The following is a 14,965-nucleotide window of genomic DNA, read 5'->3' on the forward strand; positions in this document are numbered from 1 at the left end:
AAACAATTAGTGGTAATAACAAATGGTTTTAATTTAATTTCTGTATTGCTTTCCATGCACATTGTGATAACGCTTCAATTATTTTTTTTTTCCCCCTCCAGATTAGCCTTGGCACAAGTGACACATTGTTTCTGTGGATCCAAGAACCAACTCCTGCCTTAGAAGGTCATATCCTCTGCAATCCTGTTGATTCTCAAACATATATGGCACTTTTATGGTAATATAATTTATTTTTTGTACATCTGGGATCAATAACATATATTTCTTTCTCTGCATTACTGTTTTTTATTTCTTTTGCAAAATGATAATGAATAGAGCATTCAGCATTCTGTATGGTATGTGGCAATCTATCGCTGAAACATTTGCATCAACATTATAGCATTCCTATTGTTTAATTTGAGTAACTGAAACTGCAGACTTGTGGAGGATAAATTCTCTTGGCAATAAAAAGCTGAAATTATTTTTATGTAGACATAGAACCAGTTCACTATGAATCTAAGGTAAGACATTTAATGTACAGGAATAACAATCTTCTGCGATATAATACTGTGAAATGTCAGAAGCTTGACCAGGCTGGATAACTTCTGCGCTCTTCTAGTGCTCCAGAGGGGATATAATGGGGCAGGTGAAGATTCCCTTTTCATAGAGGACGATAATCAGTGCTGTTCAGGGACGTATTGTGCTGTGCATGTGGAAAATCCTGAGATCTCAAGAAGCCTAGCTGAGAGAATGATCCTCATGGTACCTTTTGCCTGGTGTGGCAATTCCCTGATTTGGGAATTGTTTGGCCCCTCACTGACCAAGTAGGTGGGAAGGTGGCCTGAAGCTATGTTTTCCCTCATGGAGTAACTATACTCAGGGGAAAAATTTCCAAACGACTCATAGTATAGGCAAATATTTACAGGTAATATGTGGATAAATTTTGTGTCTAAGTCCAATGGATTGTAGGTGCTTGTAACTCAAAACTTCAGCAAAGCTCAAATCTGCTCTTTAACTGTGATGTTGAGTCTTACGCATACAGTAATAGGATGCTGTAGATGATGTAGATGATGTCAGAGGGAACAGTGTGAAGTTGAGTTCAAGTCATGATGTCAATTGCAAGTTACTGAATTTCATAGTATGATTTCCCAGCATTTTTTTTTTCAAGTTTTGCATTCAGGTTTCTCATTTTCCCCAACACTTTTCCCCACTGTTGCTGTGTGAGAGCACTATATAAACAAACTGTTTGTAACAGGAAAGGAGATGCTGAGGCATTTTTCTGAATAACTGTTATACTGCCATTCTTTTACTGCAGCTTAACACGTGCAGAAAGCCTAACCTGCCTTTCAGAACACAAGATATTTCTGATATTTCTGTAGCCATGCAGATATAAAAAGATCCCCCTACCTAGCCGTTTCTGCCCTGAAATTGCCCTTTTTGCACCAATGCCCCTTTTTTTAATCAAATAATGGAGTTAACAGGGGACTTACCTGGGTTAGTAGGAAAAGAGTGCCTGAGCTACCAGGCAGAATACTTGTACACAAAACTCAAATAACTTCAGCTGCTGCTACTGAGTGAGCTCAATAATTTCCTTGCCCTCTTTCTGGATATTTCTGTGCCTTTCCCGCTGCTGAGTTGCTCTGATAACTCTATGCTGGAGAGTATTCAAACTGCTTTTCTTTAGGTTCAAGTCCAATGCTGCAGTGTTTTGCAGGAGTGCTATATTCACAGAGGATGTGAATGCATAAAGGGTGCAAAGACCATTAACACTGAACAGATGTGTATTTTACAGCATGGTTTACTGGTTCAACTGTGCAGATGCAGCTGTGGTACTTTCCTTTGCCAGATCCTTGCATGGAGCTAGAACTCATAAGTCTTACTGGACCCAAGCTGTCTCCATACTGGTGTCATGCTCCTGAAATCATAAAAGCAGTGTGGAGACACTCTTGCTCCTCCTTGCAGAGTCTTCTCAGAATGAGCTTCTTAGTGCTGTGTCAGAGTACTTCTGACAACATGTAGTAGACCTACCTCTGCACCCGTAGCACAGAACGTTTCTCTCTAAAGTAGTTACTAGGTTCATCTGCAGATAGTCCAAAAGTAGATACTCATCTTGGCTCCTGGGTCCAGGCTTGCTGGCATGGCGCAGAAGTGCAGCTCCACAGGACCTACCCTGGGGCCAGCATAATCGGAACTCCTGCCACTGCATCAGTGTGTACATGTGTTCTACAGTGCTTTGAGCTCCAGGAGACCATAGTAGGTCAGGCAGTGGGCTGCAACTCCTGTGCATGGCGTTCTGAGGAGATGTTTTAGCTGTTCAGGGGTAGCCTGGGTTTAGCATGACTGGTCCTGCCAGACTAGGTCTAAGCTGACTCTGGGTAGATGTATCCCAGCATCTCTGCGCTGCATTTCTCAACACGTCCTGTAATATTTGTTTTCTCTTACCTAGTTTTCTCCCTCTCCACTATTTCCATAATGAGGAAATGATTGTATCTTTTAGCTTGCCCAGCTGTATTCAGCTGATACAATAAAGTCCAGTATTGAATAAAACAACAAATTGCTTTAAAAATCTAGAGCCAAATGTTTTGGGTAATGCATATGGTATGTTTCTGTGTTTCAGTTTTAAGAATGGCTCTCTGATGAGAGAGAGGATCAGAGATCACTGTGCTTCAGGCTCCTGGGACAAGTTCTCCAAAGCCTTATCATCTACTGTTGCTGGAAACAATGGAAACTTGGGTATGAGCCTTAGCAGGGCTGGGAGTTCCAGGGTTTGCTTAGATACATCATTTTGTGGGAGCTGTACCTGCTTTTTACTTGGGTCGTGATAAAGGCCAAGAATGAAGTTAACTGGAGCAAGGGAAATTCGTAATGTATACTTAGAAATGCTCTGTTGGCAGGCTAAATGTCACGATAGTATTTTTCTTCAGTATTCACTAAATAAGGAAATTGTATTTATGGAGCTCTTTTGATCATTGAAAGGGTGTTAGTAGCATCTTAACATACGATGTTTCTGATGTAATTTCTGAAGGAGGCTTTCACTAAAGTTTGTTTCTTTTTGCTGAAGACTCAAACGAAGTGGATTAAGAAGCTCCGTACTATCTCTTTCTCAGTCTTCTGTGGTTTTGGTCTCTAAACACTATTCTAGAATCTTGTCCAGTGCATGCAAACAAAGGAGTAACATCAAATGGTGCCTAGATTTCCTGCATTTTCGCCAATGTATGCCACACAGTCATTTCATCCCTGGTTTTCCCCACGTTATGCTAAGTGAATGACATCAAACAAAATTAACCCGAATTGATACGAGTAAAATTAATGTAAAAAACTGTAAGTAGGAAAAGTTTTTTTAAATGTAGACATTTAAGCTATAGAAGAATTCACTCCTTAGGAAAGTGAATTTAAGATACAGTTTCTTGAGACTGGGAGGTCAGCGCTGATTTCATTTTTAGAAGCTCTGTTATGTTGTCTGTCAAATCCAGTCTCTGTAGAGTATTAAAATGACCAGGAATCTCTTTTCACTAGAACACAAATCAATTCAGGTGTTTCAGAAAATGGGAAGAAGTTATTCCAAAACCCACAAGTCACCTGCTTTAGACAGTATTAAAAAAGTTGGAAGTGATGAAAATATTGTTGCTGATTTCAGGGATACCAGGACACTACCTTAAAGTTTTACGATTTGGATTATAGTATATTCGCTTGAATCTCTCAGTCCCCTATGAAATGGGTATTTTGTGAAAGTCATCCTCAGAAACCTGTATGCTTGGATAACCTCTGGGTATACATGTGAAAATACAATGATTTCTGTAATCTGAGTTCCTGAGGGAAGCGGAACAAAGGAGTAACTGGTTAGGCACCCTCCCTTTTCTCACTTGTTCCCCGCTCTCCCTATTGTGTGACATGTTGCCCCTGTGGAGGTTTGGGGAGAGACGGGGAGAGGCAGCTGCTAGGGTGAGGTTGGGATCATCAGAGTAACAGGTAGCAAAGAGGGAAGGAGAAGTGGTGAACAGATGAAGGTCCTGTTTCATCTGGGACCTACTTGAGAAGGCTGGTAAACCCAGCGAGTTTACTTGAAGACCTCATCTGCCGGATTCAAGGTGGCAGCAGGGTCGGAAAGTGAATTTTGGGATATATATCCCCTGGCAGGACCTGCAAGGGCTCTAACCCACAGTGTTGCTTACTGGCACCTTTCCAGAATGTTTAACCGAAAACGAGATGTGTGCTAAAGCACAGTACTATTTTGTGGGGGTGTGTGTTTTTTGATAATAATCATAGGGCTGCTAGGGCAGCATATTCTTGTTGCAAGGTGTGAACCTTAGAAACTCTCCTTAGCTTCTGAGCTATTCTGTTCAGTTTTTCTGTCCTCGTTTCCTTTTTTCATCTCCTTTCTTGGCTATCTTTTCTGACCAACCCTTCTTGCCATCAATGCAAAAGAAATCTTTTTCACACTTTTTGTCTAGCGGTCTACAAAGCATTGCTGCATTTCTTCAGATCTCATCAAAACTATTCAGAGCCCAGCTCTGCTTCATGACTTAAAATATCTAATGTTCTCTAATAAGCTCATGAAATCTAATCCAGTGCATGAAGTCTTCCAGTATTCATGTACTCTTCTTACTAACTTACCATTTTTTCTGTTTGTTTTTTTTTTTCTTTCACCCTTGCACATGTCCTACTGAAACAGTCTCCAGGATGTGTTATTTATTATAATGTTCTGGTGGATGTGTGCTCTTTTGTAGGCTGTGTGTTTATTGTATTATGTGGATGCCTAGGGCCAGACATGCTTAAGATTCACATTTTTGTAATCTGAAAGTAGTTAAATTTGATAAATGTGTGGACTGAAATTAGTTAAGAAGCAGGCTGTGTGGTGACTCAAATGTCTTTCCAAATACATGATAAACATTTATTATCATTTTAGCTGTGTGTTGAAATAAGATTCCAGCTTTGGGCTAGGAGCAAACATGACACACTTTGATGTTCCTTGGTGCAGGTTTCTACTTTGATGTGATGGAAATTACTCCTGAAGCAGTTGGAATTCACAGATTCAACAGAGACAACCAAAAGGTAGTAATAATCTAGTTAACGTCTCAAACCTTGAAGGAGTACTGTCAAGGCTTGAAATCTTTGCCATTATCTTTTTTTTTTTTTTTTTTTTTTTGAGATACTTGCTTTCAAGTTTCATTTATTGATGCAAGTCTCTGGGATGATTTTCATGAAGAAGTATTTGGTCTGTAGCTTGATAGTATCTACAGCACAAAGTCTGAACTAGAACTTATATGGTATTTTTCTGAGGAAATATTTCCTTTACTGGAAAATGTGGATTTACTGAAACCAACACTGGTTTTGAAACAGGATTAACTTTAAGCTTATTGAGAGCTTAGTACACTTGCATGACTTAGTCCACATCTTCTACGTTTCAGACACACAGATAAGCATGTGTTGAAACTTTGGGCTATAATATTTTGTGTTTTATCTTGCTCTAAATGTGTATGTAAAGACCTCATTTTGCTGTCCTGCATGTCTTGGAGTAACCTACAAGCTGCATAGTGGTATGTAAGTAAACACAGGCTCAAGTCCAATTGGAATTGAAATAGAAATTATGTTATGGAAAGGAAAGGTCTTTGTATGTTTTCTTCTTTTCTTTTGAGGAATAGATGTTTAAATGGCTGGCTTTCTGGGTGGTACTGAAACTCAAGAGATGTCTTTGATCAATCATGACTCCCAGTCGATTAGCCCTCACCTAGGTGAACAGAGATTGATACTATCTTGTGTTTGCAGTGTAGCACTAGTCTCTTAAATGTTTGCTGTTTAAATGAATGCTTAATCACTTCTGTTACACAAGCTGTTACACAAGTTGTAGGCACTTATTGTAGTGTGTGGAAAACCTCAGCTTTTTCTGAAAGATTCTTTGTATTTGTTTGTAGTTCAATATTTTCCTGCTTCTGTTGCCTTTCTCATATTCTGGTTGACGAAAGGACAGAAAAATGCTGTATATAGAAACAAAATAAATTAATGAAAAGATAACATGGTTTCACTTTTGTGCAGCCAGAAATAGATGTAAACTTTTGTGACATTGCTTAATGCATCTGAATTTTATCTACTTGCTTTAATTTTATATTTTTGAGATATTGATTCTTAAGCAGCCTGGAAATGCATAGAAAAGAGTTTACAACTTGCAGTAGAACCTCTTCCCATCATGCATTGATTTCAAGTTTGATGGATTTGCCAACAGCACCGAGGTTATGGGTTGTGTTCTCTTCCATGAATCTTTAGGTCCATCTGGTGTGTGTGAGTGAAGAACTGGGCCTAGCTGAAAGCAAATTCAGGGTGAAAACAGCGATAATCAACTACAAATGTCTTTTTAACCAGTCTCCAGCTTGGGATTGTATATTTTGTGAGGTGCTTGTTAACTTAATGCATTCACTCTTTGATACAGGTTTCAGACTTTCCAAAGGAGGTGGAAATACGAGCGTTGATTGAAGGGCAGTTCATGGCCAAGAGGATTCATGCTGAAAAGCTGGGATATAAAGTCAGTAAGTATGACAAAAAAAGCTGCGGAACTAATGGCACTAGAGATCAAGCAGAGAGATGGGAGTCCCGACAGTAATGTCAGTATTGTGATTCTTGTCCTGCCTGATGGATACAGAAACTGGTATGAATTCTAAATTAGCTTCCTGGAAAAATTTTTGATGCTGTGTTGGGGCAAGTTTTTGCAGATATTAACTTTAGAAGGACCGATGATTTAACTTTAAGATGACTTCCTTTTCAAGTATTCTTGCTATTTCATTGTACTGAGCTGCATTGTCAATTTCCAAATAAGACTTTTGGCTTCAATAGCTTGTTAAGTGAAAAGACAACCAGCTTTCTGCCTAAAGCACAGAAAATCTGAAATCTATGTTCAGTTCCTGGATCTGCCATGAGCTGGTCACTTACCTCGTTACCTCAGCTTTCTGTTAATAAAGATGAAGCCCTTTCCCTGTCTTGTGATTTAGAAAGCAAAAGATCCTGCTCCCTAGAATTTATAATATGAATAGTTTTTAGCACATTGGAACAACAAAATCAGCTGGTATTTTACCTATAGAAGTGGGATCAGATCATTACTAGCTGTGCAATTCTATGAAGAGAACACAGGCAAGTTGGTAAAATGTTTTATTGGCGTTTTCTGTCAGTCTGTCAGCCAGTGGCATCTTAAAAACTACTGCATTAACTCATCTTGAGGGTTTTTAACCAATGTTTTATGTTTTACAATCATATTATATTTATCTACATCCTGACCTCCTTCTTTCCAAGCCAATGTTGACCTCCTCCTTTCCAAGCCATTGCTTGACTCCTACCTCCAGGCTTTTATCCATAATCACGAAGGACAGTATTTATTTATTTATTTTAAAGAGAGAATTCCAGAAGCTAAAAGTTGAGAAAATAATAGAGATTCTGGAACAAATCACAAGGCTTGGTTACACCACCTCATAAATTTACCTTGTAGAGGTTTTCCTGTTATATATTTTTCTTATATACTTGAAACTGTAATTATTTGGGGAGTTTATTTATGGAGACAGGCAGAGATCCACATAGATTGTGTTTAAAATACCTGCTTATCCTTCATTCTTAGATTCTGCTGCACCAAAAGCTTCGCTTAAATAGCCTAGAGAGCTCATGGCTGAAGAGGATACTTTTGCACTCTGTAAATGTCAGGGGTTAGACAAACACCAGAGTGCGAGAACTATTTAAGATATCAGACAACTCTGACACAGAAACAAACAGATAGAAATTTTCTGTAAATACATTTAGGCTAAGTAGCACAGCCAGAAACCTAACTAGTTTTAGGATGTGGCTTAATCAGTTTTAAAAACTCTTACTTTGTGTAGATATCTACAGTAAAAAGGAGATGGGTGTGATTGCATTGTGTTCCTGTAGATTCCTTGGAACCTTGTGTGCTTTTGTTTTGTTGCATCCCAAGGGTCTTTTAGTTATTTGGTAACTAACGGATGAGTTCTTTAAAAAAGAACCGCTGTACGTAGTGTGGGCTGTATGCATCTCCCACTTTTCCTTAGTGGTATTATTTAAATGTCATATTCTGTTATTTGTGTAGTGATGGCAGGCTTACATCTGCATTTGTTGTGTGACAGCTCTGAAAACAGGGTGTGTTCTAAATGCGTTTCACGGTATGGATGAGCATTGTGGGAATTACTCTGGTATTGCCAGACTTTCTCTTGTTTAATAGCTGCTGTTTTTCAGGCTGCTTTTTTGTTTTTAATGTGATTTAAAAGCTTATTTATCTTTCGGATGAAACATACGGTTGGGACCCTTGTATTTATTCAATTCCTTTTTGGGCCTTGTCGACATGGGGAATTTACTTTGATTTTTCCAGGAATCAAGCTGACTTACATTCAGAAATACAGTCACAGCAGTGTGAATCTTGCCTTCTTTTTGTTGTTGTTGTTTACACCAATGGGAAAATACAGTAATAACTGCTCACAAGATCTGGAACGTTATATGATGACATCTATTAAATTGATCTGTAACAGAAATTGAAGTGACATGGTCAGTCACAACAAATGCTTTGCTCTGGTGTCCTGAGGTTTGTCTGGTGCCATCTCAGTGGTGCAAATGAGTCAGAAACTTGGCTAAGAATTTCCTTAGCTCTGGCACCAAGGTGCTGGAAAATCGTTTTGGCAGAGTCGTGACCCTGCCTCTCTGTTCTTGGGCCAAATGCAGTCTGGCTGACCGAAATCTGAAAAGCAACAGCGTACGTGGGTGAGAATTTTGTAAAAATAAATAAATAAAAATTTGTCATGTAGAGTTCTTGGTTATGCATTGTGAACATGACAAACGTTAGATAATCCCTTAGAATTTACTTTCAGTTAATGAATATATTATCTTGCTAGGAGCAGTGTTTTGAATCCTCGGTCTGGCTGGTCCGCAGGCAGAAGTGCAATGATGCTGAAAGAGCGTTTCATGTGCGGGGTTTTGTTCCCAGTTTGATGCGTCTGGTACCTTATAGATCTTATATAAATTACAAATAGTAGTTTAAAAAAACCCTTAAAACAGCTCTTTAGGTGCTGTTTGTGCTTGCCTGGGGGCATGTGCACAGGTTTCAGTGCGGCTCGTGTGCCGGTAGAGGGCAGGGGATTCTGTCTCATGATTTTTTCCTTTGAGGCTGGGATGTGTGTGTCAGCCTTGTTTTGAAAATGGCACAGAGTCACCAGATGATCCTTAGGAGAAAAGTTAAAGCTTACATTAATCATGATTTAAGGGTTTTAAAAGTGTGTGTCACTTTGTTCTAATTGCTCTAATCTTTCTCAATCAGATTTCAGGGGAAATCATTCACTAACACCCTGTATCCTGTTTTGCTTATGTGCTTAAGGGGTGGATAGACCGTTGTGATCTAGAAACAAACAAGTGGAGTTTGGTCTGTCCCTGTTGTTTACATCCTCCGATTCAGAGATTCATGTAGATAAGGCGAAGGTTTGCTGTTCTGCCTTTATTTTCCTCGATTTTGATTATATCATAAACACCTTCTGTTTTGTCACTTCCTTTTTCTGCTTGCAGCCATCCCCTTTTGAAAGCTAAACTCACAACCGGAGTTCAGAGGCTAGTCATACAGACATGCTTCTGCGTGGTTTGAGGACTCTCTGAAGTCAAACCCATGGCAACTTCAGAGAGAAATGACAGTGTCTGCAGCTCAGTGACACAGGTGATCACAGCAGCTATAAAGCTGTCAGTGGTTCAGACTGATCTGCCAGTATATACTTTAATAATCTTGATGATCACTTCAGAGTTGCTTCTATTCTTGACCACGTAATCCTAAAACTCATATTGACGCTGACTGGAGAATGTTGCAATGGTCCTTGCTTGGACCTAGTGAAGCTGTCCTGGTGAAGATCCACAAAACTGATTATTCTCGGGAGCAAAAGCTACGCCCCTGCTCACTGATGGCTGATTGCCATGATGTATGTTATGTATGCTAAAGGAAAACAGCACACAGGACGGGGTTCTGATGTTGATCGCACATGTAGTCAATAAATATTTAGATGATGTGCTGGTCTGTAATGTAGAAACCTTCATGTCAATGGTAATCTGAGCACTAAATCTATACATACTGGGTCAGGTGTGTGCTAGAGTTGTGTTAGATAAGCTTTTGTGGGACTGCAGCAGCGATTTATAAATCCTGCCTTGTAGGTAGGCTGATTCTCTGGGCTTGTGTTGAAGCCGTTAGCTTTGGACAGGGCTCTCTGCCTTTGCATTGTTGTGCCTGTCAGTGGGTTCATAGTGCTGCAGTTGCCCGATGTGCTGTTCGTGTCACATTTATACCTTTAGGAATCTGATTCTGCCACCTAACTGTCATCATCAGCAGGGGGAGATGGATAGAAGGTGCCACGTTTTACAAGCACAAGCTTTGTCCATAAAATCCTGTGTCTGTGTTTATTATATAATTTACAGTTCCATACGTACATAAATCTATCACTTGCAAATAACGCTGGTGCCCTGAATTCCACTGTATTCAGTGCTTAGGTACTGGCTGGGGTGACACAGACATGCCCGTGACTTTGCACTGGTGTAAGAATGAGCCAGTTTTTTTCCTTAAGTGCTACTGGTGTTCCAAATGTGTGAGAGTACATCTTTCTGGTTGGATATACAACGGGATGCGTTCTTAAACAAAAGAGCAGTCCTGCAGCGCTAGGGAAAAAAGGGAAATCGAGCATGCTGGGCCTGACTTCTCGGTGGTTAAGGGAGAACTCGCATTTTCTGAAGAACTCACTCTGAGATGAGCTTGCCCTCTGAGATGAGGGCAAACTGCAAGGTGCCAAATTTCCTTTTTTTTCAGGTGGTGTTTACATCCAATGCTCTTTTCAGCAGGTTGAATGTGGTAATAACATGTGGCTCTTTTTCGCAGGGAAGGCAGTCTGATGGGGTGAGGGGAGCTCAGAAAACACCAATCAGTGTAACATGGAGCGGTTGTGTGTCATCGTTCGTGTTGTCATTCGGAGACACAGAAACCCTGGGGCTGTCACTTCACAGCAAGGTGTTGGTCTGTTGGAGGATGGAGTGGGTCTCCAGTTTGGCAAGGCTAGATGGCACTGGTCCTCGGGATGCTCTGGGGATGGCTTTGTGTCAGGCGATGAGACAGGTTTTTCTGCTGGTGGTTGTCTTTGACTGGCTTCTGTGATTGTAGTCTCCAAAACTCTAACAAATTATCACGAATGTTGGGGTACTTGTTCTGTCAATCACCTTTGCCTTCACCACCAAGCGTGTTTCTACTCCAGTTGTAGCTGTGTTTTGGCTGAAATGAAAAACACTGTGACTGAGGCCATTTTGTAGTTGCATACAGATTAAATTGATGTTTATGCCCTGCGGGATTTGAATTTCTTAGAGAAATCAATACTAAAATGTTGTGTTGGCTTCGTGCTTGTCTCTTGCTGTTTGCTGCTAAGAGTGCTGACGGTGTTTCAGCAGCACGAGGGTGATGGCCTTGTTAGAGGCCTTGTGCTTCAGCAAGTGAGTGAAAACAGCTTAAAAATAATTAGAAGACAGCACTCTTGATGGGAAGTTGAAGTCCTCTCTTCGAAATAATAGTGAATAGCGCTAAGATTAGATTGGAATATACATGAATAGGGATGGGGCAGGGCATACCACTTGGTACTCGGTACAAACACCATAAATACCACCCTTACCATTAGATCTTAGCTTATATTTTTGAAGGAGTAGTGTTGGCTCAAGAAGTACTTTCAAATTCATCAAAGGCAGGATCTTCCTCCCAGATAAGCCAGTGATTCTGCTGCAGAGGATATTTGTATTTTCTGATGAAACTTCTGGCTGATAAGAGTGCCAGTGTGAGACGGGCAATACCTTGCCAAGTACTTGACTGTATCCCCTCTTATTTCCCACAGAGCATCCGACTTTTATCACGTAGCAGAGCCTTCTAGGCACGATCAAGCAAGGCTTGGTTTTAAGCCAGTGATCTGGAGTGAAAGGTTGGTTAGCTCATTACCAATTCCCTGACCAAGTATTTTACAAAAAAGGGCTTTTTGTTATTACTTGGCTCGGGAGAGTACAGTATTAGTTTAACTAATTTTTAAAAGGGTTAGATAAAATGTCTCTGAAGGAAATGACCTAATGTGCTATAAGGAAGCTGCTTACGTGTTCTAGAATTTTTCATGTAGCGGCTATTGTCTTGCTTTTATTTTGTTTTATTGTTGTTAAACATATACAGGAAACACAATGAAGACAGAAAATCTGAAGAGTTAATAAAAAGATTGGAAGAGGTACTATCTGTCTTTCTTTCCTGACACAATGATAAAATGTTGTCATTGTTTGAACAATCACTTTTAATGTTTGGTCAGCAAAAGACCAAGTATGTAAATGGTTCAATTCCTGTGCCCTGGTGTTAGGAGAGATTGTTTATGACTCTTTCAGTGAATGTACTGTTCAAGCAGTATTCAGAAAAATAGTCAAGCCATCAGCTGCCAGTTTTTTTTAGAGCTTCGTGGATCTCTGGAAGCTGGGGACGTGGAGATCAGTTGGGTTATCTGATAAATCTCCTTTTATCGCTTGTTTTTTGAGACCGATCTATAGTTTTAAATCCATTTAGATTTGCAAGGAAATGACATGTTACAGTCTATAAGTACTTTCTTGGGGAACTTGATAGTGTAGGACTCTTGAGCCTTACAGGCAGAAACATTACAGTTCAATAGCTGGAAGGTGAAGGTAGGCAAACCTCAAATGACAAGCAAGGTGCAGATTTTTAACAGAAACCAAAATCAAACACTGCAGCAATTGAAGTAGTGAATTCTTTAGCACTGGCAGTTTTAAGAACAAGGTGATTTTTTTTTTTTCCTAAAAACAGGTGATCGGGCCCAAAGAGATCATTTATATTGTAGAAGGGTGAGTTCAAGGATCAGCGTGGCTCATTCTGTTTCAGGCACATGGGAATCTGTAAGCAATGCCATTGCTAGGGAGCTCATCTGATTCACAGCTATTTATACATTGCTTTGTATTAATCATTTATACCGATAGCAGCTGCTGGTATCACTGTAAATAATGCCCTATTTGATGATCACTCTGCTTGTGAAATACTCCATTTACATTAGTTGACACTTAGTCAAATGTTACATATTTATTATTTTAAATCTTTCTTCCTGTGACTTTCTGTATTTTCATTTTTGTTGCTCAAATGTGACAGGCCTGTTAGTGAACTCTAATCAGCTCTCCCAAGATTCCCTAGTCCCTCCAGCTGTCTTTCCTTTTCTCTGGTTTAAGGTGATTCAGCTTCTCTTACACATCTCACCTTACGCATCAGTTCTGAGCACTAAGTATCTCAGTGCTTTCAGCTGCATCAACCCACACTTGAGGTTTTTCAGTGTTAACGGGGTTCTACTAGATGAGTCATTCTTTGCTGACCTACTCTATTTGCCTGCACATACAGTGATTTTTAGCTGTGATTGTGTTTGTTGTGTGAGATTAGACAAGATAGATTTGCCTTAGTTTAAAAGAATATTGCTTAAGTTTTAAAAACAATTTGAAGTAGCTAAAGCTTCAGTTCCATCCAGGCTTTGATTTCCAGAGGACAACTACTCAGTGGTTATTCAGGTGATCTCAAAAAAACCCAAACACCCTCCACATTTCTTGTTTAAATAAAAAACAAGTAAAAGTTCACACATCTGTGGACAAGTGGAATTTTGCAGTCTGCTCGTATAACTTTAATTCTCTTCAGACAGAAAGAATTAATTTGGGCAGCTTTTTTTCTTATTTCTGGCCCGTGGTTTTCAAGAATGCACAGGAAGAGTATTCTTTTTCCGCCTTTAAACTGTAATGTTATTTAGCCTGTATGTGCTGTGTCTAATTTATGCACTAGCAAAGGTATGCATGCTGCACGTAAAATGACAGGTTGCAGCCCCAAGGCTTTCACAATGTCAGCTTAATCCAAGTGTAAAGGGTGACAAAGGATGGGAAGTTCATGAAAAATAAGCTTCAAATGCAGTACGAACTTCTAAAGTTCTCTCTTTGGTTTGAACTTGGAGGCTGAAATTTGGGATCAGTGACAGGACTGACCCGAAGCTGAAAAATTGTACATGTGGAAGAGTGAGATTAGAGCGTCCACAGAATTAAGTCCCTTAATGATATGGTAGGTGACATGAAATTCCTGATCCCAGCTTCTGGACAGTGATATCATTTCTCTCTTTGATGTTCAAAGGCTGGACTTGACAGTCCCTTACCGTGGCCTTCAGCTCATCAGCGTTATACTTTTCCTAGTTGGAAAATCTATAGGATGGATGAAAGAACACAAAGAAAAAGTTTCCTTGAATCTGAAATTGTCTTTTTCCAACTGCACTTACAGTGATTGTACAGCATCAGTCAGACTTAAAGTAAAACTAAACTCAGGAGTATCTGCTGAGCATTGTACATCAATTACTACTCAAGTAGAGAGTGAGTTTAAAAATGGCCACTTCTCTCCCACTTCTGTTGGTTTTAAAGTAAGTTTTCCATTTGACAATATTTGAAGCTTAATAAGAAATTTCAAGAAATTTCTGAAGACTGGAAATTTGAAATTAAAAATTGAAGTGTGTGTATATACAAACAAGCAAAGGGTGGGTTTGTGATGGTTTGTGATGTGTCTTAAAGTGAAATAGTTCTCTAGAGCATACGTCTACTGCAGATAAATGCACTTGTCAATCTTTATCTGAAATGTTACTGAAGTGCGGCTTAATGTTTCACCTCTGGGTGAATTCTATCCATCTTGGTTGATTCTTCTGAAATGCATAATTATTAGAAGTTTTAAGAAGTTCTGGTGGATGAAAGTTCAGTTAGCCCTAGCGTGTAGAAATTGGCTAGCATCTTTCTAAAATACAGATCTGTGTGCTTCTGTATTTCCACTTTTGCAGTAATACCAAAGTGAAAGGAACGACTGCGTAGGAATTTGAACGAGCTGAATGCTCTGTCTGAAAAACTCCACTAGAAGGTGTTTGATGTGCGCAAACACATAATATTGAATTCTTTCTTT

The 14,965-nt window shown here is 39.6% G+C and overlaps 1 protein-coding gene across 4 annotated transcripts in view; it reads left to right on the top strand.

Moving 5' to 3' along the window:
- XYLB (xylulokinase) overlaps positions 1–14,965 on the top strand; it is a 95,216-nt gene that overhangs the window by 30,070 nt on the left and 50,181 nt on the right. For all 4 annotated transcript variants that reach the window (XR_012834218.1, XM_075746717.1, XM_075746716.1 and 1 more), the window contains exons 12-15: positions 102–217; positions 2,597–2,712; positions 4,958–5,031; positions 6,404–6,500. Coding sequence is in view for 3 of the 4 variants with exons in the window: in XM_075746717.1 (XP_075602832.1) it covers positions 102–217; positions 2,597–2,712; positions 4,958–5,031; positions 6,404–6,500 (403 nt within the window). In the remaining variant the exon portion in view is untranslated. The remainder of the gene's footprint in view (positions 1–101; positions 218–2,596; positions 2,713–4,957; positions 5,032–6,403; positions 6,501–14,965) is intronic.

This window comes from Balearica regulorum, chromosome 2 (genome assembly GCF_011004875.1).
Source record: "Balearica regulorum gibbericeps isolate bBalReg1 chromosome 2, bBalReg1.pri, whole genome shotgun sequence".
In the NCBI taxonomy this organism is placed as follows: Eukaryota; Metazoa; Chordata; class Aves; order Gruiformes; family Gruidae; genus Balearica; species Balearica regulorum.